Source organism: Panicum virgatum, chromosome 4K, assembly GCF_016808335.1.
Source record: "Panicum virgatum strain AP13 chromosome 4K, P.virgatum_v5, whole genome shotgun sequence".
Taxonomy (NCBI): Eukaryota; Viridiplantae; Streptophyta; class Magnoliopsida; order Poales; family Poaceae; genus Panicum; species Panicum virgatum.
Genome location: NC_053139.1, coordinates 7,449,763 through 7,470,916, shown reverse-complemented (window position 1 = coordinate 7,470,916; position 21,154 = coordinate 7,449,763). Strand labels below are relative to the sequence as shown.

Genomic DNA, 21,154 nt, shown 5'->3' with positions numbered 1-21,154 from the left:
CGTCCGGTCCAGACCAAAAATTGAAATGAAACACACTCGAGTTCGCAGCTGACACGAGCTGGGCCGCCACCAGCCCACCACGTTGAGGGCCAAATCGGCGGAGTAGTGGGCTAGTAGCTAATCACACGACCGTTCAACTTGAATGGGCAGCCAGACGGTTGCTCGAGGCGCCCTCACCGTCTCCCGAACCCACCCGCCGCCGCCGACGCGCGCCTCCCCCAGCGGCCGCGGCCGCGACCACTCCCTCTCGGCGGCCGCCGCGCGCGTCCTGCGGCTCGAAGCCCCCGCGGCCGCCTCGTCCACCTACCTATGGAACAGGCTGCTCGGCCTCCTCTGCTCCGGCCGCGGCGGGGCCGGGCCGCCCGCCCTCGCCCGCATGGTGTTCGACGCGATGCCCGAGCGGGACGCCGTCTCGCACAACACCCTGATCGCGTGCCTCTCGCGGGCCGTCCCCGGGCACGCGGCGGAGCGCGCGCGCGCCTACTCGCGGATGCTCCACGAGGACGGGGTCAGGCCCACCGGGACCACCCTCTCCGCCCTCCTTACCGTGAGCGGCGGTGACCCGGCGTCGGCGTGCCGCGGGTTTTCCCGGCAGGTGCACGCCCACGCGGTGCGGCTCGGACTCTGCTCGAACGCGTTCGTGGGGAGCGCCCTGGTGCAGGCGTACCAGCGGTGCGGGGACGCTGACGCCATGCTCGGCGTGTTCGAGGAGATCGACGAGCCGGACGTCGTGTGCTGGAACGTCATGATCGACGCGTGCGCGCGGAGCGGGAGTGCGTGGCGTGCTGTGGAGGTGCTGTCCAGGATGTGTAGGGGTGGAGGCGTCGCTGATGGGTTCACGCTGGCGAGCATCCTGAAGGCGTGCACCCGCGGCCTGGATCTGAGGCTTGGCCTGCAGCTACACGCATGGGCGTGGAAGATTGGCTCGGAGTCAGATACGGCAACGTGCAATGCTCTCATCACGATGTACCTGAAATGCGGTGGCGGGGTGCATTCAGCTGTCAATGTCTTCGACGGGATCTCTGAGCCAAACATAATTTCTTGGACGGCCATGATTGCTGGGTTGGCGCAGAATGGCCTTGCCATGGAAGCAGCCGGCTTTTACAAACACATGGTGAGGGTTGGGGAGAAGGAGAATGACTTCTGCTTCACTAGCGTGCTCTCAGCATTCAGCACCCTTGCGAGTCTGGGGCATGGCAAGATGGTGCATTGTCGCGCTGTGAAGGCTGGCTATTGTTTTGATACGATCCTTGGGAACGCCCTTCTTGACATGTACTTCAAGTGTGGCAGCTCTGCAGATGCTCAATTTGTCTTTGACACAATGCGAGCACACGATGTGGTGTCATGGACAGCTATGGTGGTCGGGTATGGGCGGCATAGTGAGGCCAGAAAAGCTGTTGAATGCTTTAGAGCAATGGTTGGTGGTGGATTTAGGCCAGACAGCATTACATTTCTTGCTGTCCTTTCTGCCTGTAGCCGAGGAGGTATTGTGGATGAAGGACTTAGCATTTTTCGCTCCATGGCTGAGGATCATGGCATTAAGCCAGAAAGAGAGCATTGTGCATGTTTGGTGTATCTGCTAGGCCATGCCGGTAGGCTAAATGAAGCAGAAACACTGATTAGGAAGATGGGTTTGCAACTTGATACATTTGCGTGGGAGTCACTTCTGGGTGCCTGTGGAATACATGGAGAAGTTGAGCTCGGGAAGAGGTCAGCAGGGAAGGTCATGGAACTGGAGCCTTGGAAGGATGGACCTTATTTTTCACTGTCGAACATGTATGCTGAACAATCCCAATGGCATGAAAAGGAGATGTTGAGAGGGAGGCTTGACTACAGCAATGTCAAGAAAGATGCTGCTCTCAGCTGGTTTCCAGTTTGAGAAGTAAATTAAGAACCTCATGTGGTTCTGTGTGATTACTCAGACAATTTGTGCGAAGACGAGGAAACAGTGGGGATGAAATCCATATACACTTGCTGAATTTACAGAACTGGAGCCGTCAGTCATTCAGCTCGTGAGGATTTGCAGGTGCAAGGACATGAGCAGTCCGCAGATATGAAGAAACACAAGTTACAATGATCGAGGTAACATTGCTATTCCCTTCTACATATGCAAGGGCAAACTCTTCATGCAAATGACATCAATCAAGATCAAACCCCCATTAGGTAAACATATCATGAAACTTTCATGCAACCCATCCTACAAATGGGGTTTGATTTACAACTGCGCACACATATATGTGATGAAATGTGCCACTGGTGCGATGAAATTAAGATCAGAGTAACAATTAGAACTGCTTAATCCTAAGGATTCCTCCTCTGTTGTCAGGAATACCCCCCCTATTTCTCCTTTATGCACAAAGCCTTTCCTGTCCTACCTCCCTTTGCGCCCTCCGTGTTGATGGACGTGTGTGTGTGTTCTATTTTCGCTGCAGAACCACCTTCCTCCGCAGCCTACACGAACAAGAGAAGACATGCATCGTCAGAGATCAACTAATATGTTTACGAAATCTGGTTCAACTCCAGGTTTTTATTGCCAATTGTTGATTCAGAGACACAAGTATGTAAATTTTGTCTTTAGTTGTTGATTCAGATCAACAATGTGAATATTTTGATTAAAAATTGTGCATTTTAGTGAATGTATTATTTTTGTGAGGATTTACTGAATGTATGTACATTTAACTCTTATGGAAATCTCTACCTTAAGTATAGGAAATTTGAAATTCTTCTGTACAATATTAACTTCTGCTACATTTGCTATATACATACTAGCTAGTAGGATTTAAATACAAGTTGAATAAGAGGGAGAAATGGTTGAACTTACAAAATCTGATTCTGGCCAACTAGCTGCCCCTCCCTGCCGTCTCACGAGATGCCATACGCGTAGTCGCTGCTGCCTCGCCGCGACGACCGCTCGCCGACTTTCGTGATCCGCTGTATCGACCCCTCGCGCACGTACGCGGCGCGCGAGCTTCTGCTGGCCGCGTCATCGCCGCTGCTCTCCCTCACCGTGGCAAGCGCCGTCGCCACCACCTCCTCCACCCTTGCCGCGACCGCTTTCATGTCCGGCCGCTTCTCCGGGTCCGCCTCAACGCAGTCCACCGCCACCTTCATGAGCCGCTTCATGTCCGGCAGGGCGAACTTCCACGCGGCCATGATGGCTGGGTCGAACAGGTCGCTCTCGAAGCCCTCGGCCATGGCCGACGTCGCCCACACGACGAGGTCCGTGCCGCCCTTGGCGTTCTGGAGGTACTGCGCCGGGAACTTGCCGGTGAGGAGCTCGAGGAGGACGATGCCGAAGCAGTAGACGTCGGCCTTGGCGCTCACCGGGTGGCCGGCGACGCACTCGGGGGCGCGCCGCGCGAACGCCGCGTGCGGGGACTGCGCGTGGTTGATGAGGCCCGAGTAGCCGAAGCCGACGAGGAGCGGCTCGAAGTCCGGGGCGAGGAGGACGTTGGCCGACTTGAGGTTGCCGTGGGGCGCCTCGTGGCCAGCGAGCTCCGCGTGGAGGTACGCCATGCCGCGCGCGACGCCGGCGGCCACCCTGAGCCGCGTCGGCCAGTCGAGCGCCGCGTAGTCCATGCCCCGGTCGCCGTGGAGGACGTAGAGCAGGCTGCCCTTGGGGATGTACTCGTAGACGAGGAGCTTCTCGTCGCTGCGGTAGTGGTAGGCCAGCGGCGGCAGCAGGTTGGCGTGGCGCACCGCGCCGAGCCGCGTCATCTCGGCCTGGAACGCGTCCTTGGTCGCGCGGTTCATGTCGCGGGAGCGCTTGACCACGACGGCCACGCCGTTGGCCATCACCGCCTTGTACGCCGACCCGAGGCCACCGCTCCCGATCACCTCCGCCGCCGCCTTCATCAGGTCGGCGAGCCCGAAGGTGCCCTTGCTGGTGTTCACCATGACCAGATCCCCGGCGGACCGGCTGCTCAGATCTTCCACCTTGGCGGCGGACGCCGACCGCCGGTGGCCGAATCCCAGCGACGAGCCGGCCCTCCTCCCTAGCCACGACGCGCTCCGCTTCTGCGGCTGCTGGGTGCTCGACGCCTGCTTGACCATGTACGCCGGCGGCTTCTCCTCGACGCCCTCCATGTCGCGGCCGCTGCTGGGCTGGCCGCCGCCGCTGCACGCGCACAGGGCGACGAAGGCCACGACGAGCAGCGTGGCGAGCACCATGACGACCCGCCTGTGCGACGAGCCGGCCGCCACGGCCTGCTCGCGCTTGCACGGCTTGGCGCTGGTCGGCACGAAGCAGAGGTACTCGTTGCCGGCGAACATGCCGGCGTCGAACCTCCGGAGCGGCTCCGGCACGACGCCCTCGAGGTCGTTCTCCGACACGTTGAACGACTTGAGCGCCGGCGGCGGCGCCGGCGGGAGCTCCCCCGTGAAGTCGTTGCGGTCGAGGCGGAGCTCGAGGAGGGACGTGGCCTGCGCGACGGACGCCGGGATGGAGCCGCTGAGCTGGTTGCCGTCGAGCCAGAGCTTCTTGAGGTGGCTGAGGTTGGCGAAGAAGCCGTCGGGGAGCGGGCCGGAGAAGTGGTTGTCGGAGAGGTACATGGACTTGAGCGCCTTGAGCTGGTGGAAGGCGGGGAGCGGGCCGGAGAAGTTGTTGCCGGCGAAGGAGACGGACCTGAGGCGCGGGAAGCTGGCGAGCGCGTCGACGTCGATGGTGCCGCCGAGCTCGAGGCCGTTGAGGCGGAGGCCCGTGAGCTTGCCGCCGCCGGAGCACACCACGCCGTGCCACTCGTGGGAGCCGGGCGCGCAGGGGTGGTTGTCGCCGTCCTTGTCGGTGATGAGCCACGAGGAGAGCGACGAAGAGTTGGTGAAGGACTTCTTGAGCTTCACCAGCGCGTCGGCGACGGGCATGCTGTTGTTCTCCGCGACGACGGCCGCCGGGAGCGCCGCGGCAATGGTGACGACGACGAGGGAGAGGAGGCGGTGAGGAGACGGGGCCATCGCGCGCGTGAGGGCGCCCGGACGGGGAGGCCGCCGTGTCGGGCGCGAGCCTAAGGTTGGGGAGGACGGTTGCGCGGGTGATTTGGCCTTCTCGGGGCACGGTTTCTTCGGCAGCGGGCGAGCTTGCCCGGAATAGGCAGGCGAGGATGGCGGGATGGCGCATGCGCGCGTGTGAGGACCGGATTTGATCAGGTCAAAAATGTGGTAAAACTTAGTAATCCTATGAAAAAAAGGGTTTTAGCTTTGGAATTGCTATATTACACTCGAGTTCCTCTTCCTCACGCTCGATTTTTTTTTTCTTCTTCTCATCTCTTTTCTTTCTTCACTATCTCTGGTGAGCCAAAACTTTTACGTGCTATTTGCTTGGCAAATCGCTATGTTAATGCAAACGTATCAGAAGACCCTGTCATCGGTTACAATGTAACAGAATACAAACTTTAATTTGTTTTGACTCGAGAAAATCGCGCACCGCTGCAAAGGCCCATACCGAGATGTGATACACCTCGTTTTCGAGGGTAATCAACTTTTGTATTGGACTACGATTTTTGAGGAAAACTACGGCAACCATGGGGTTGCCTGAACTTTATTGCAAATTAAGACAGATTTTACACAGTAAATTACAAAGAGCACAAGAGCCTCAAGAGAAACACGAGGGAGGGAAGATTTACAAACTACACAGGAAAAAAAAAACTACCCCAAGCTACCAGGTTCATCTTACCTGCTGAAGAAGAACACCTATTTAACCAGTGGGAAAGATCTTCACTACATCTTCTGGAGATCATCAAATTTGTTTCACCTTCTTATCTGAAGACCTTTGCATTTATGCACTGTTGGAATTGATCTCCACCAGTTGGCCCAACGGCCAACTGGCCCCTTGACCTTGCGCCCTGATCGGGGGCCCAGCCCAAGACGAGGCTGGTGGGCCCCCGTCGCGCAGCCTATAAAGAGGAGGTGGGGACTGACGGCTCGAGACATGAGGTTCGCCTGTTACCGCAATTCCCCACCTCAAAACCCTAACCCGATCAGAGAGGGAGGCTGCAGCGGCGGGAAGTGCCACCATGCCATCGCCGGAGCGTCGCATCTCCACTGCACCGGCCGTCGCCGCCCCTGAGCGGATTTTCAGTGCGGGACACGCCATGGAGGGGCTACGAGCAAGGTGATTTCACCAACAGAGAACACTCTTTTCCACTCGATCTACGCCCTAGTCGATCCAATAGTTTAACAATGGTATCAAGAGCCTACTCTAGTGAGTAGATCGAGAACGAGATGGACCCGATCTCGAATCGGAAGAACAAAAAAAAAGGAAAGAATGGATTCGATTCGATACCTATCGAAGTCGAGACAACCCTAACCCTAGTAGAAAGAGGCGGCGGCGTCGACCTACCTGGTTCTCGCCGCCGGCACCACCGCCGGCCATGGCCATGCGGGAACGACCCAGAGGCGCTGTTTTCGCCAGCGCTCATACCTCCATCGAGCGGAAAGGAGCCGAACCGCCGCTCCTCATGTGTGCGCGTGCTGGGGCTCAGACCACCGCCCCAAGGCCGGTCGACGGCGGCGCGTTTCCCCTCGGGCAAGCGCGCGCGCCGGCGAAGGGCCTCTCGGCGGCGCAGCCACTCCCCTCGCCTCCAGCCGCAAATAGTGCCGCGGCTCCTCGCCGTCGTTGCGAAAGAAAGGTAAGGGGAAGAGAAAAGAGACCGGACCGAGCGCGGGGATCGCGCGGCCATGGCGCCGACGGCCGGACCGAGGAGGCTTGATGGCGCGCCGCCGCCGCCAGCCGAGAAAAACGGGGAGGAAAGAAAAATGGTTTAGGGTTAGGGGAGCAACAGCCGGCGCCGGGTTTTGCCTTGGCAAAATCGACGGGCGGCCGTTGGATGAAATCCGACGGTTAGGAGCGCCCGGGCGGATGGCGGGCCGAATTCGGCCCAGGAGGGGGTGAACGGGCCGCGCGGCACTGCAGGCCGCGTGTTGGCGGGCCGCAGGCGGCCGGACTGCTAGCGGGCTGCGCAACTGACTGGCGGCGCTGGGCCGAGCCGCAACATGTGGTCCGTTGCGCGCACAGTACAGGCCGCGGGCTATTTCTCCCTCTGGGCTGCATACAAAGTTGAAATCACAGAAAGGTTTTTATTTAGAGGTCATGTTGATGAATTTGATTAGAATTTGTTCTCTATTCAATATTGCACCAACATATATATTGCTTATAGAATTAAAGTGTGCAATAGTGCATCTGAGTATAGAATGTTACATGTGTCCGCTGCAAAGTTTAAAGGTGTTACTCTTAATTTTAATTCAAACAAAAGGGAGAATTAATTTTAAGAGCATGGTTAAAGAACTTGCTTTGAGTAAGTTTGTACAGTTTTATCTCTATTCAACTTTGAACCAACAAGATAAATTGTTTAGAGAGAAAATGAGTACAAAGCACTGTTTCTGAAAGAAAGAAAAGGTTTCCACTGCCATAAAGAAAGGAAAAGTTTTCTGCTGGCTTAAAGAAAGTAAAGTTTTCCGCTGCAAAGAAAAGGTTTAATTTTTCAATTAAGTCGGAACCAACGAGAAGATTTAATTGGAAGAATAGTTTTAAAAGCTTAAATGAGTTTTTCCCTGTGGGTAAAAGACACATTTAAAGTTTAAGATAGAAAAGCTTCCGCTGTTTAAAGTCAAAGTTGAGTTTTGGCATAATTCTGCCATTTGAAGTCTCAAAGTTGAGCTTTGCTGAACTCAGAAAGATAATTCTCAAAAGAGAGAAATTAAAAGTTAATTATATATTTTGTTATTTTCTGACCAACGTTGATGATAACAATATTATAATTTTTTTTTATGAGTCATAGCTTAAAGTTTAAAGTCTCTGGTAAATATTGCATCAAAGTACCATTTTCAGAGAATAGATAAAGCACTGCTCCTGAACTAGAAAAATGTATTTTCCTAGTTTGCGCTGCAATAAAGTTGTTTATCCTCTAATTAAATTCGAACCAACGGGAGAATTTATTTTTGAGGAGCAAATATATGGTTTTAAAGTTATTGAGATTTCCATACGTTAATTTTGTTTCTGCCCAACGGTGATATGAAATTAATGTAAAAGATTATTCTATTTCTGCCCCACGGTGATATAGTATAGAACTTAAAGTTTTAGTTGTTTTCTTTTCAGACAAAGATTTGTATGTAGTCCTTCTTGAAGGGACAAAAGAAAATGAACTGAGTACTTGCGACTCATAAAGAAAGAAGGTCATCACAAGAGGAAGTATATTCTCTTTAAAGAATATCTTGAAAAGAAAAATACTTATGGATATTGATCCAAAGAAAAGAAGATAGAGCAATAAGAGATTGTTTTGAGAAATGTCTCTTATGTACTCTCCATCAAGTAGAATTCATTTTGAGTTCGTTCAAAGTTGTGATAAGTCATACATATTTAATTTGACCAACGTCGGATTAAGCATGTGTGTTATGGAATATTCAGATTTATTTCTGAATTTGATATGAGCCAATTCTGACATTTATGTCTGGAAAAAGTATGAAATAATACCCGCATGACGGGGTAAAGTTGGCATAGTGCCAATCCTGTATGGCAGGAGAAAGTTGTGATGACTCATGTGCTGGTTTATCTCATACTGGAAGAAAAGTTAGGAGTAGCTTTGCTATTCTAGAATTGATTGGGCACTTCCATTGTGTCACAGTGATTAAGCACTCAATGAGTTTTAAAAGAATGAAAAGTTACATACGAACCTCAAGGTAAGAGTGATATGCGAGCGTGATTTGCAAAAGGTCTTAAAGTGAAACGAGGAAAAAGAACTGTCATATGAAATAAAGGACTATGTTGAGTTCTTAAAGTGAAATGAGTTAAAAGTACTCCCATACGAACTAAGAATTACTTTGTTCTACATGACGTAATCATGTGAATGAAGTAAGTAATTGAAATTTACTCATTCACAAAAGTTGTAAATAGTTTTCGAAATTGTGGCAGAAAAGTTCAAGCCACATTTCGAGGAGGAGAAATATGAGTCAGTTAATACAGATACTCCCCTGTAATGTGCATTGAAAGCAAGAGATGATCTATTAAAGAATGAATGTGACCGTCAAGGGGAGTGCAACAGTCACTATACTGATACCCCTATATAAAGAAATAGCTAAATTTTAGTATTCATACTGGATACGTCAGGGGGAGTGCAACGGTCACTATACTGATACCCCTATATAAAGAAATAGCTAAATTTTAGTATTCATACTGGATAACCCTCAAAGATAGTAAGACGGTGCTTCAGAGCATATATAAAGTCTTTAACAGATGGAACCCAAACAAGAGATTTACTGATATGCCATCTTTACAGAAGATGGAATAGTCTGGGGGAGCATGGTATGTAGAGACCTAAGCCTTGAAGAGAAGTAGGAATGTGTGTCCACTTCGATGATTCAGGAGCAATAAGTTTCTCATACTTGTTGATGTTGTATACAACACATGTTGTTAGTTTTTTAAAGAAAATGAATAAAGTAAAGAAGGGTCTTGTTATGCAAGAGCCTATAGAGTCCATTGCTTTTTGGCAAAGAGCAACAACAGCCCTATACATAAAACAATGTGCCAAGAAAAGAAATGGAGGTTGATTCCACCTCATTTGAAGAAGTCACGAGAATTCTATGGGCTAAGTCCATGGAAAAGGAAAATGATTCCTAAAAGAGTCATCACAGTTGGTTGTAATGGACCTACAAAGAGAAATGTGACTCTAGAGGGAATGGTGAAAGATATAACGTAAGGCTTGTGACAAAAGTTTCACACAAAGAGAAGAAATGTTTACATGACACTACTTGACGTTTTGTCATGGAAAGAAAGAATATATGAGATACCACAATAAGAAACCCATTTAAAGCCTTGAGATGGTGGTGTCTAAAGTTCATAGAAATAGTAAGAAAATTTGGGTTTAAAGAGATTGAGGAGGACAATAGTTTTAAGGAAAATTTTAAAGAAAGTTAAAGAATGGGAAATTTTATTTCCACAACTTAAAGATAACACCCTACCCAATAGTAGTGGTGTTAATATGCTATTTCAGATAAAGAATTCTTGTCCTCAAGTTTTGATCTCGGTGGTTGGTTTTCGTTCTAAGAATTGAAACTCATTGAGATAAAAAGAAAGGGGTATTGTGGTTACAACAAATGCATACTTAGAAAAGATTCTAAAGAGATGAAGTATGCATATGAGTAAACCTACGCCTGTTCCTATCGTCAAGGGTAATAGTTTTGGAAATGTTAGTGTTCCAGGAACCAATGAGAGACGGAAATGGTTCCATAAGCTTTAGCTGTTGGAAGTTTTATGAGCGCGCAAGTAAAGAATTTACCCTGACATAGTTCATGTATCCGGGTTATTTTGGCAAAAGCTCAATCCAGATATAGATCACTGGAATGAAATTGAGAATATCGGCCTCATGCTAAGAAAGAAATAACTAGTGCTCTCAAAGGGTTGTGAGTACAAAAGTAGAGCTTGTGAAATATATAGCGAAATCCACAATTGTCGCTAACTTTCACACTTGGAGTTTTTGTGTGGAAAATCTCCAAAATTAATCAATTAACATCAATGTGATGCAAAGACATGGTATAGCATGATACGAGGCCGAGGGACAGGCAAAATGGTTAAAGGAACATGTACCCGGAGTTTTGATAATGGTTGACAATAGCGATAACCATTTAAGTAGTTTGCTCCTATGACAACGAGTCAAGTGTGGTGCCAAACACATTGACACAAAGTTATACGTTGTAAAGGAGAAAGTCCGGAATTATGTTGAAATGCATTGAGTAAAAGAATGACAGACATGTGTTTGTGGATCCACTTATTAAAGGCTTGCCGCCCAGTGTGTACAAAGAACACACAGTCGACATGGGTTTATGGTGTAGCCTATATTTTCCGGACAATAAAGGGCCCCAAAGTTAAAGTATCTATTTCAGAACAGAGACATGTATTGTAGCTGTTGAATCTATCGGCAACCGACTGTGACGATGAAACTGCTCTATGCATTAATCTGTGATGAAATATAAAAAGAAGTAAAAGATATGAAGGTGAAAGTATAAGAGGAGATCAAGGGGGAGAATGTTGGAATTGATCTCCACCAGTTGGCCCAACGGCCAACTGGCCCCTTGACCTTGCGCCCTGATCGGGGGCCCAGCCCAAGACGAGGCTGGTGGGCCCCCGTCGCGCAGCCTATAAAGAGGAGGTGGGGACTGACGGCTCGAGACATGAGGTTCGCCTATTACCGCAATTCCCCACCTCAAAACCCTAACCCGATCAGAGAGGGAGGCTGCAGCGGCGGGAAGTGCCACCATGCCATCGCCGGAGCGTCGCATCTCCACTGCACCGGCCGTCGCCGCCCCTGAGCAGATTTTCAGTGCGGGACACGCCATGGAGGGGCTACGAGCAAGGTGATTTCACCAACAGAGAACACTCTTTTCCACTCGATCTACGCCCTAGTCGATCCAATAGTTTAACATGCACTTCCAAATGTTCCACACGACACAAACTAGGACCGTACTTCTGACTCTGAAATTGCTTTCTTGGAAGGGGTTCTCTATCCAAAGCTGATCCACATCGAGAGCTGGAGGTAATGACACGAGATCAAGGCCGATGAAAGACCAAAAGCTGCTGCTGCAAGGACAAGAGACAAACAGATGGAAGCAATCTTCTTCAGAAGTGCAGAAAGGGCAATGGCCATTGCTCTGCAACTTACAATACAACGGACGAGCCTTTGTGCTCAACCGTTTCCCATGTAATAACTAGACGAAGAACTTGCACTTTTGTGGAGATAGTTTAGCCAGATGGCGGGGGCAAAAGGATCATCTAGGTAGTTATGAAAGAAGAGGTTGTAATGGTCCTTGGAAGTTGGAGTTGTACCGTTGCTCCCTTCTCCTCCCCCCACCCCTCTTCTTTTCTCTTCTTCTCCCTCCTCTTTGCCTCTTCTTTACATGGAGTTCCTAGGGTGTGTTTGGGGGGGGGGGGGGCTTGAGCCCCTCTATCCCCATGCTGGATCCGCCCGTCGGTGTAAATAGATAGTACCAATTTTGTACGGAACCAAATACTACCTTAGGTCAAGGATCTACCGGTGCCGGGTGGACCTAAAGAGACTGCTTCAAAAAAATGCAGGCCAGTGGGAAAGATCATTACAATGCATCGTCGCATCGAGCTTCAATCGGTTAGCGTCAGCGAAAGTGCAGGGTGGCCACTAAGACAGCGGGGACTTACCTACGCACGTTAAGCTAGCGATTTGATAAGGCATCGTCTGTCATGTGGGATTAGGAAGGAGATGAGGGGGTGGAGGATTTCATCACATTTGTCCACCTTTTCTTTGGTGCCCGTAAAAACTGATTTAGGCCCTTCAAGACTTGAGCATTCAATAGACAATCATTTTAGTTTTATACTAAGTCACTATCATCTATTATATCAAACAAATACATATTAAGATAAAAATTACAAGACTTCAATAAAATAGATTTAATGCAGTATATGTTAGTATGTTTATTCTATAATTTTTGTTAAATTTAGAGAAATTTGTTTTAAGACAAACAAAAACCTCTAAGATTTTATATGAAGGGTGCGTGCTAGAGACTCAATGTTTGAGAACAAGAGAGTCCTTGAGCTCTTCCCAGTCCATCAAACTTAGCCGCTAAAAGTTTAATCTATTGTTAAACAAATTTAAAAAATGGAACATATCTGGTGCAAACCATAACTTTGTGAAAACCCGTGCAAACCACGGCAAAAAAGTCCTCTAAATTCACCCAAAAAATTACACATGTAGATGATATGATGCTATACAATCTTGTAAAATATCTTGTCCAAACTTGACTTCATTTGTGAGATATAAAAATAACAAATTTCAAGCCAGAAAGTTGTCCAAATGATTTGTTAGAAATTTGTTATTTTTATATCTCAAAAACGAAGTCGAGTTTGGACAAGATATTTTACAAGATTGTGTATCATCATATCATCTACATGTGTGATTTTTTTTTGTGAATTTAGACGACTTTTTTTACCGTGGTTTGCACGGATTTTTATGAAAGCTGTAGTTTGCACTAGATACGCTACCTTTAAAAAAATGCGGTACTAAATAAGGATGTCTTAACTTCTCTCTCTATATATAAGTTGAACTAATAGTGTGTGATGTTTATTTTGCACAACTTCTAGATTTCAGATGCCTTCTGTAATTGGAGACAACAAAAATAGCAAGCAACGCAGCCCCTAGTAGAGAATGCCAGCTACATTAGGAGGCTTTGCGTTTGAGGGTGTGTTTAGTTCGCGAAAAATTCGCAAAAAAGTTGTTGTAGCACGTTTCGGTTTTATTTGGCAATTATTGTCCAACCATGGAGTAATTAGTCTCAAAAGATTCGTCTCGTCATTTACAACCAAACTGTGCAATTAGTTATATTTTTAACTATATTTAATACTTCATGCATGTATCGTAAGATTCGATGTGATGTGCGTCAGTGAAAAATTTTGGAAACTTTTCGCGGAACTAAACACAACCTGAGATGTGCTCTGCATTGACGGATCCGGATCTAGAGGGGTCACTAGGTAGGGGCCGGATACGTAGTGGGTTGGCGGCGTGGCAAGGAGCCGAGGCTATACCAAAGCCACAGGTGATGGTGGGTGGTGTGCAAGCACACAAATAGAGCGATCATGGCTAGATGAAGGTAGGGGCAAGATAAGAAAAAAATAAAGCAGCGGTAGCAACCAATTACCGCTACCGTCATGAGGTGGTACCCATAGGGTAGCGGTTGGAAAGTTACGGCAATTATTGCAGTTTTCATGACGCTATTACGGGGATGCTGCTCATGCGATGCTTTTACAGATCGATTTACAAATTTTGAACCCTATCATGCTTCAGATATTGATTCTTTGAGTGCAATTAGATGACTATATATTATATTCTTAAATTATAAGTGTATTGAACTGTTAGAATTTTGTATTTCAGTAGGTTTTTAATGTGTTAGAAAGTGATGTTCCATTTCATTACATATTTAACTCAAATTTATGAGCGATTTTTAAATTATGTTATTGAAACTTAGTGTCCACAATTGTGCCTGCTATCTATTATCAAACCACGATTTGCTATTTGTTATCTTGGTAGGGAACAACCGTGCGTCGGTGGGCGTCGGTAGGAGATGGGACAGCCGTTAGGAAGAATGATGTGAGCACAACTTCCTTTTTGCACACCTTCTGGACGTATATTTTTTGTTTTTTTTCTCCGTCTTCTTCCACAAAATTGTTGATTTATCATTGTATACTGTTGCTAAGTATGGTGAAATTAGTTCAGTGTCGATTTCAATAAACGAAGAGAAAAAGATCTCGAGCAGTGCATGATTAAGCAATATGGCGACAAGTAGATCTCAGCGGATGCAGACAAACTAGGTTGTTTATTTTGTGAGTAGTACGTTACAACCGCATCCTTCCCTTCTGGTTGTTTTACTAACGTAATATAACGTTAATGTACATAATACAAAATATGCAACTCTACTACGTATTTGAGAAAAAAAAAGAAAATGGTTTTGAATCCTAGTGACATCAACTTTGTGTCATATAAAATTATATTATATATTAATAAAGTTATCATTGGTTAAAGTCTGAACCTAACGAAGCAAAATTAACCTTGTAACTTTAAACGCAAGGGTACTCTAGTGTGGTGAAAAATCTACACTCAAAGTAGTTACATAAAGAATACTTTGGGGGCATAAGAATAGCAATATTTTACAGGAAAGGAACAAGCATGATTTAAGGATAAAGAAATATGAATGTGATCATAAAAATTACAAAATAAAAGCAATAAAAAATGCTATCAGAAGGACCTAAGGGCGAGGGCAATATATGGCTCAACCAGTCCTTAAGATGGGCCTTCGTGCCAGTAGACCACAAACTAATGTCATTGCTACAATGATGAAAGGCCATAGATGAAGGGCCCACCCACAAATAAAAAACCCCACCAAGCTAGTGGTGGCAGCAGCAAAGAGATGAGTGAGAGGAGATGGCAGGTGAGACGAGAGAGTTTAGTATTTTTTATTCCTTATGGGTGGTCTTTATAGCTTTGAGTACCTGTCCCTATTGCCACCTTCCACAATGTTGAGCTAGTCTTTATAGGACTATAAAGATCACTTTTGATTCGCATTGTGGCTGCCCTAAGGATGTAGAAATATGGGAGCAAGTTTCTCACTCAGCAGCTTGCTGACACGAGAGGTCAAAAATAGCCATGGGAGAATTCCAACCTGCATCAGCAAGATGAGGGATTAGGAGAAGATAAAGCTTTCACTTTCCAGCCAAAAAATAAGAAAGGCTGACCCAATCCAAGAAACTGAAGAGGGTTAAAACTAGGGAGTTTGTATCCCAACTAACATATAAGAGGATTAAAACTTGTTAGAATTTAGAAACAAAAATAAGGCATCACTATCATTGTTTTTCTAGCCTACCATTTACCTAATTACCTTATAATTGGAGTGACCCAAGAGAGACTCCTCAATCTAAATCGGTAAAACAAGAGAATTAAGAAGATTAACGTACATTCGCTCAACAGGGATCTATGTCGAATCAATCTATATACATTGGGGCCCCTTAAAAGTTTGACGAACCTTACCACAACACGGCCTGTAGCAGCATCTACACCTCTCCAAGAAAACAATCTTCCTGCAAATCACTTGCAATTATTAACCTTCAATTCTAGATTATTCTTCATTGTAAGAAAGGATCCGGTGAAACAAAAAGGATGGGGAAAAAATACTTTTGTTCCCAAGACCCAGATTGCAAGTACAAAGGAACAAGAATTCTTTAGTGAAAAAAATCCAAAAAATGTCATCATGACAAAACTACAGCAGTGTAGCGTGATAACAGTTACTTAAAGTCATGATCTGAAAATTGTTAATTGCCCTAGCTTTTTTCAGTACTTCTCTGTGAAGACTTTGCAGTTGCTAACAGACCTACTACTATGGGTTGATTTTAATCTTCTCAAATGCATGAAATAAGTAAGGGGAAATAGTGAATAATGATGATTATTGTGCTGAAGGAACACTTATTTTAGAGACAAAAATTATCCAACGAATGTCACCAGTACATCAAAGCAAAGGTCAATTTTTCCTTAGTAGGCAAATGGAGTAATGGAACTATCCCAGAGCAGTGAGCAAACATATAGGCATTCAAGCAGACTACAATGTTTTGGAACAAGATGATATCTGATAAGTGTCAATAACGTACCGAAGGGCTGGAGAAGGTGCTTAGGAACAGTAGTTACAGGAGTACTCCAAAACCACAGAATGAACACACCATAGATTAGAACCTAGCAGGTGAATTTGATGAGACACTGCTGAAGTTATACATACAAATAGGAGTGCTAGAAAATAAAAATCACTTGAGTCACCTTGCTGATCAACAAAACCTTGTCATATTGCTCATGTAAAGATTGCTTCCCTTTAACGTTCAGATCTTGTACTGTAAATTGGACACAAGAAGAGAGATTTAAACAGTTGTTAATTGCAACTGTACTTTTGGACCAACTATTTCCAAGATTGGATTTTTCCTTGACACCAATATCAGTGAGGGCACCGGGAATAAGGTAATATTGAAGGAAATTTCAGCTCCACTGATGCCAAAGCAAGGCACTGTATCGTTTTCTTAAGAAAATACTAACACATACATATGATGGGGGCGATCTTACCGTCTTCTATATAAAAAAAAAAGGTGAATCGGCACACGAAAAAATTCAAGAATTCAAAATTTTCTAAAGCATTTCCAAGAATTGAACTCTTACTCTTAGCCAGCTCCTTCTCTTTAGCAGCAGCCAGTCTCTTGAGTTTTGCGGCCTGCGCAAACGTCGAGGGCCTGCAAACAAATTCCTGGAAGGAATCAGAGATAGGGGGGAAAAGAGAGGAGAAGAGCTATACCAAAATTGCTAAATCACAGGAAACCAAGTGTATCCGAATTGCCTACGTGGATAGTGCACTAGCCTCCTTGAGAAGTTGCGTGATCTCCATCCGTAGTTTGAGCTGATCATCAGAAATTGATCCCCTCTGGAACATCATCAACAGGTCAGGGCAACATTATCGCAACAGACCTACTGAAAACAGACGGAACTGTAGCAGCAGCAATAGCTCCGATGATCACAGGAGGCATCATCATAGTTTCGATACAGGCTCCTCGATTCGCCCAAAATCTAATCTTTTGTTCGCATAAGAATAATCCTGGACAGGGAAAGAAAAGAACATTCGTGGCACCGACCCTTCTCGCGAGATCGAGGACGCACTCGAGCATCTGCACCGCGGAGACAAGGAGGAAGACGAAGATGGCCGCCAGGGACATTGTTGCCGGCAGCGAGATAGGCGGGCCGCGCGGGGGAGGTGGCGGCGGATTGGTCGGGTCGGGTTGGTTCTGTGCTTGTCTCCTCTGCGTGGCTACGGGCGCGTTTGGTTGCATGCATCTCCCATTGATCACGCTCGGCAGATGCATGCCCGAGTTGTTTGGTTTTGTGGACAACTGTTCGGACCAGGTTCAGATCGAACGTTTCTCGGGTCTGGCTGACGCAGGACTCACGCCGTAACGGAATGAAAGCGTTAGTTGCGGAAAACGAAACTGAAATCTATCAACTAAATAGCTGCTTGATGGATCTGGATGCATACATGCGTAGAACCAATCGTACTAGCGTTGCATGTAATCAGCTTGGCTAAATAATCTTAATTTCTGATACAAAGATGTGCACAAATATGGATCCTCTGCAGTATTTCTTGGATTTACATGTGCACAAATGTGGACACGTGAGGGAACACTGCTGCTGAGAAATTCTATCCACGCAGACCGAGAAGATCCAGCTATCTAACAGTCCTACCGCGCAGACATGTAAGAGCAAGTTTTATGGTTGCGCCGGCACAGGCGGAAAGGGAACCAGCGCGGCATGCGTTTAATGCAGCTGCAGCAACGGCAGCGAGCGGCGCAGTGGCAGCGGCCAATCGGCAGCAAACAGCGCAGCGAATGGGAGCACCCCGCGCGCGCATCTGCCCGCTTCAGCCGGCGTCTCGCGAAACGTCCGCTTGCTTCTCTCTCATGTTTTCTCTCTCTCCCACGTCGGATTCCCGTCGCCTATAATACTTGCTCTAAGGGAGTACTGCTGGAAAGAACTCTCGTCCACACAGTCTGAGAAAATCCAGCTATTCAATAGCCCGACCGGGCAAGGTCCCTTGTCAATTTCCCTCCGGTTCTGTATATCTGGCTGTTGGTTCTGTATCCTTTCCACATATCGACGGCTCACATGAAAAAACCTGCTCCAAAGGTATGAGCTAGTACCTGCTCTAAGTACTCTAAGAGACAACTCTTAGAGCAAGTATTATAGTAGGCTGTAAGTAGACTGAATTCTACGTGGAGGAGAGAGGGAAGAAGAGAGAAAAAAATGGGCGTCTTGCTTACCGCCGGCTGAGAGAGATGCTGCGACCTCTGCTCGGGGCCTGACTGCACCCAGCCGTTGGCTTGCAGCCTGTTGTCGGTGCCGAAGCGGGCGCATGTCAGGGCATGCAGCCGGCCGGTCGGCTGGGTTATTAACCCTGCCTTTAGCAGATAGCTCATAACATGAATGATCCTGCATGTTATTCTCTTTTAATTTTGAATTTTGTATATGGGACTATCTCTTAAATAAAATATAGCTCCTTACTTTTGGCCCTGTTTATAGATTAAAAGATTCTATGAACCCGCTAAGCGCCAATCTTTGAAGGAGGCCTTTGCCTAGTTTGGTTAGGGGTGAACTTTTCCACTTTGACCACTAATTAGATGTATTAAATAAAATCTAATTACAAAACAACCTCCACAATTATGGTACTGTATTATGTGTTGTAGCTAATAAGTCCTTTGACTGCAGGATCAGAGGATGATTAGGGGTGGTTACTGTAGCATCACTGTAGCCAATCATGATGGAACTTGACTCATTAGATTAGTCTCGCAAAGTTACACCCATCCGTGAAAAGGTTTCGCAAATAAACTTCGTTTAGTACTTCATGCATACATTCGTCTTTTTGTGAAAAAAATTTCATGGTGCTAACCAAACATGGCCCACTCTAACGTGGCCAAGGAGCCATGCATATACTTATGTGGATTGGAAGTTTTTACAATTTTTACCATTATTACGAATGTCACTCATCAGATTGTCATCTTTAAAATGGCACCTACAACTATACCATGAAAGGATCTAGGTGATGCCTAAAGGGGGTGAATAGACGAATTTGTTAAAAAACTGAAAAATTCTTCGCAGCGGATTAGTCTGAAAGAAGTTCCGACACTTTTGTAGGAAGTTCCGATGGATAGGAACTTCCAACAATTTTGAAGGAACTTCCTACAATGGTAAGAATTTGAACGAATTACAAGTTTTTAGATGAATCTAGGAAAAGTGTTTGAATCAAAAGTTTGCCAATAGATTCTAGAGCAACCTGCAAGTGATCTCCCACAAAAAAAACACTCCACAAAAGTAGATCGGGACAAAATGAGCTCAAAGTCAACAAAAACAAGTTAGAAACAATAAGAAGAGACACTCGATTTGTTTTCCAAAGTTCACACCCAAATGTGCTACGTCTCTATTGAAGAAGGATTCAAGAGTCGATGCTCAAGAATTCCTATGCTCCACACCCAAGGGCGAGATCACCTCTCTAGCTTAAGGTCACTTACTATGAGTTCCTCGGAGAGGAATGTAGATCCCGGGGCACACACACGCGAGAGGACCCTCCACGGGCGACGCCTAACCGTCTAGAAGCAGGCTTCAAGAGTAACAAACGCGAATCGACGGTTGGAGATGCGTCAAGTGCTCATGAGACGGAGATGGCTGCTCTCAAAGTCGAAGGCTCAAGTCTCACACTTCAATCTATCTCTGACCCAAGCCCTAGCTCAAATCCTCTCAAAGATTTGCTCAAGAATGGAAGTGGGAAGTGGAGTTTGAGTTCTTGGAGGTGTTCTTCACGAGTGGAGTCAGCAGCAAATGAAGGAGGGGGTGAAGGGGTATTTATACCGAGCCCCCAAAACTAGCCGTTACAGTGCTGTTATGTACTTATCGGAACTTTCTTCAATCTTGTCAGAACTTCCTAAAAAATAAATTAGCTGGCCGAGCATCCCTTGTAGGAACTTTCAAGAAAGTTCCGACGGGGGTCGGAACTTCCTTCAACCTCGAAGGAACTTCCTAAAAAATAAATTAGCTGGCCGAGCACCCCTCGTAGGAACTTTCAAGAACGGTCGATTCAAACTCCGCCGGCGCCGATTCGAGGCGGGGCACGGCGACTCCTCTGTCCCGGCCGGCCCCTCCCTCTCTGGCCCCCTCGATTCGACTGCTCGAGGTCCGGCTCGAGGTCCGGCGCGAGGTCCGGCACGGCGTTCGGCGGCGGCGGCGGGCCGGCGCGAGGCGGAGGGAGGAGCGAGGAGGCGTTCGACGCGGGTGCGCAGCGCTACCGCCGGCCTCCGCGTCTGTGAGGCGCGCGCGGAGCAAGGCAGCCTCGTCCCCGGCCGCGGGCCAGGAGGCGGCGCTCGGCCTCCATTTATGCGGCTCGGTGGCCCGTGAAGATCTCGGCGGCGCTGGCATTAGCGCGGGCGTCCTCGCGGCGGCGGCGCGCGCAGCTGGCGGAGCTGGTCCTCGGCGTCGAGCAGGCGCGCGGCGAGGAGGCGGCCGCGGGACTGGAGCGAGGCGACGCGGCGTTGCACTCCCTCTCTCCTCTAACGCAGTTTTCCTCGCGAGTATGCCTCATCTGTTGGAAGCGATACCTCGCGTGAACAGTAGGTGTTGCCCACGCAAAATGCATTTGCCTTACTCTATTGAAGTCAGTCTAAAGAGGACATTCTGCACCCCTGAGCTGACTGGACGCCCATGTGTTATGACTCACTGGCTTGCTACATGCGCAAAAGTGGTAAAAATCACGAAGTTCTCCGTGAGTCTGCCCGCCGCTTACGCAAAAAGGTCGGCCCGCATCGGCAGTTCCCCGCTCGGGCAAAAGGCCGGACGGCATCGGCAGTTCCCCGTCTCGCGCTCCTCCTCGCGCCGCCGTCCTCCTCCCCGTCGCCCTTCGCCTCGCCTCGCCGTTCGCGTCCCAGATCGACGCCGCCGCTCCCGCGTCGCCCTTCGCCTCCCAGATCGACGCGGACAAGCCGGCGCTCGCGTCGCCCTTCGCCTCCCAGATTGGGCCCCCTCCTCGGCCGCCGACTCGCGCTCCTCCTCGCGCCGCCGTCCTCCTCGCGGCGTCGTCGCCC

The 21,154-nt window shown here is 47.8% G+C and overlaps 3 protein-coding genes across 3 annotated transcripts; 1 reads left to right on the top strand and 2 right to left on the bottom strand.

Annotated features, from left to right (window-relative positions):
- Positions 1-142: 142 nt before the first annotated feature.
- LOC120701835 (pentatricopeptide repeat-containing protein At4g33170-like) lies at positions 143-2,717 on the top strand. The gene is made up of 2 exons (XM_039985647.1): positions 143-2,082; positions 2,433-2,717. Exon 1 carries the CDS (start codon positions 143-145, stop codon positions 1,877-1,879), a length of 1,737 nt encoding a protein of 578 aa, XP_039841581.1. The 3' UTR covers positions 1,880-2,082; positions 2,433-2,717.
- Positions 2,718-2,771: 54 nt separating this feature from the next.
- Positions 2,772-5,019, bottom strand: LOC120702915 (pollen receptor-like kinase 3). The gene has a single exon (XM_039986899.1). It carries the CDS (start codon positions 4,948-4,950, stop codon positions 2,863-2,865), a length of 2,088 nt encoding a protein of 695 aa, XP_039842833.1. The 5' UTR covers positions 4,951-5,019; the 3' UTR covers positions 2,772-2,862.
- A 9,598-nt stretch (positions 5,020-14,617) lies between these two features.
- Positions 14,618-17,313, bottom strand: LOC120705028 (protein GET1-like). The gene is made up of 7 exons (XM_039989570.1): positions 17,168-17,313; positions 16,880-16,959; positions 16,701-16,771; positions 16,311-16,381; positions 16,148-16,229; positions 15,534-15,583; positions 14,618-15,168 (listed from the first exon to the last, which is right to left on the bottom strand). The coding sequence occupies exons 1-7, from the start codon at positions 17,246-17,248 to the stop codon at positions 15,082-15,084; spliced, it is 522 nt and encodes a 173-aa protein (XP_039845504.1). The 5' UTR covers positions 17,249-17,313; the 3' UTR covers positions 14,618-15,081.
- Between the last annotated feature and the right edge of the window lie 3,841 nt (positions 17,314-21,154).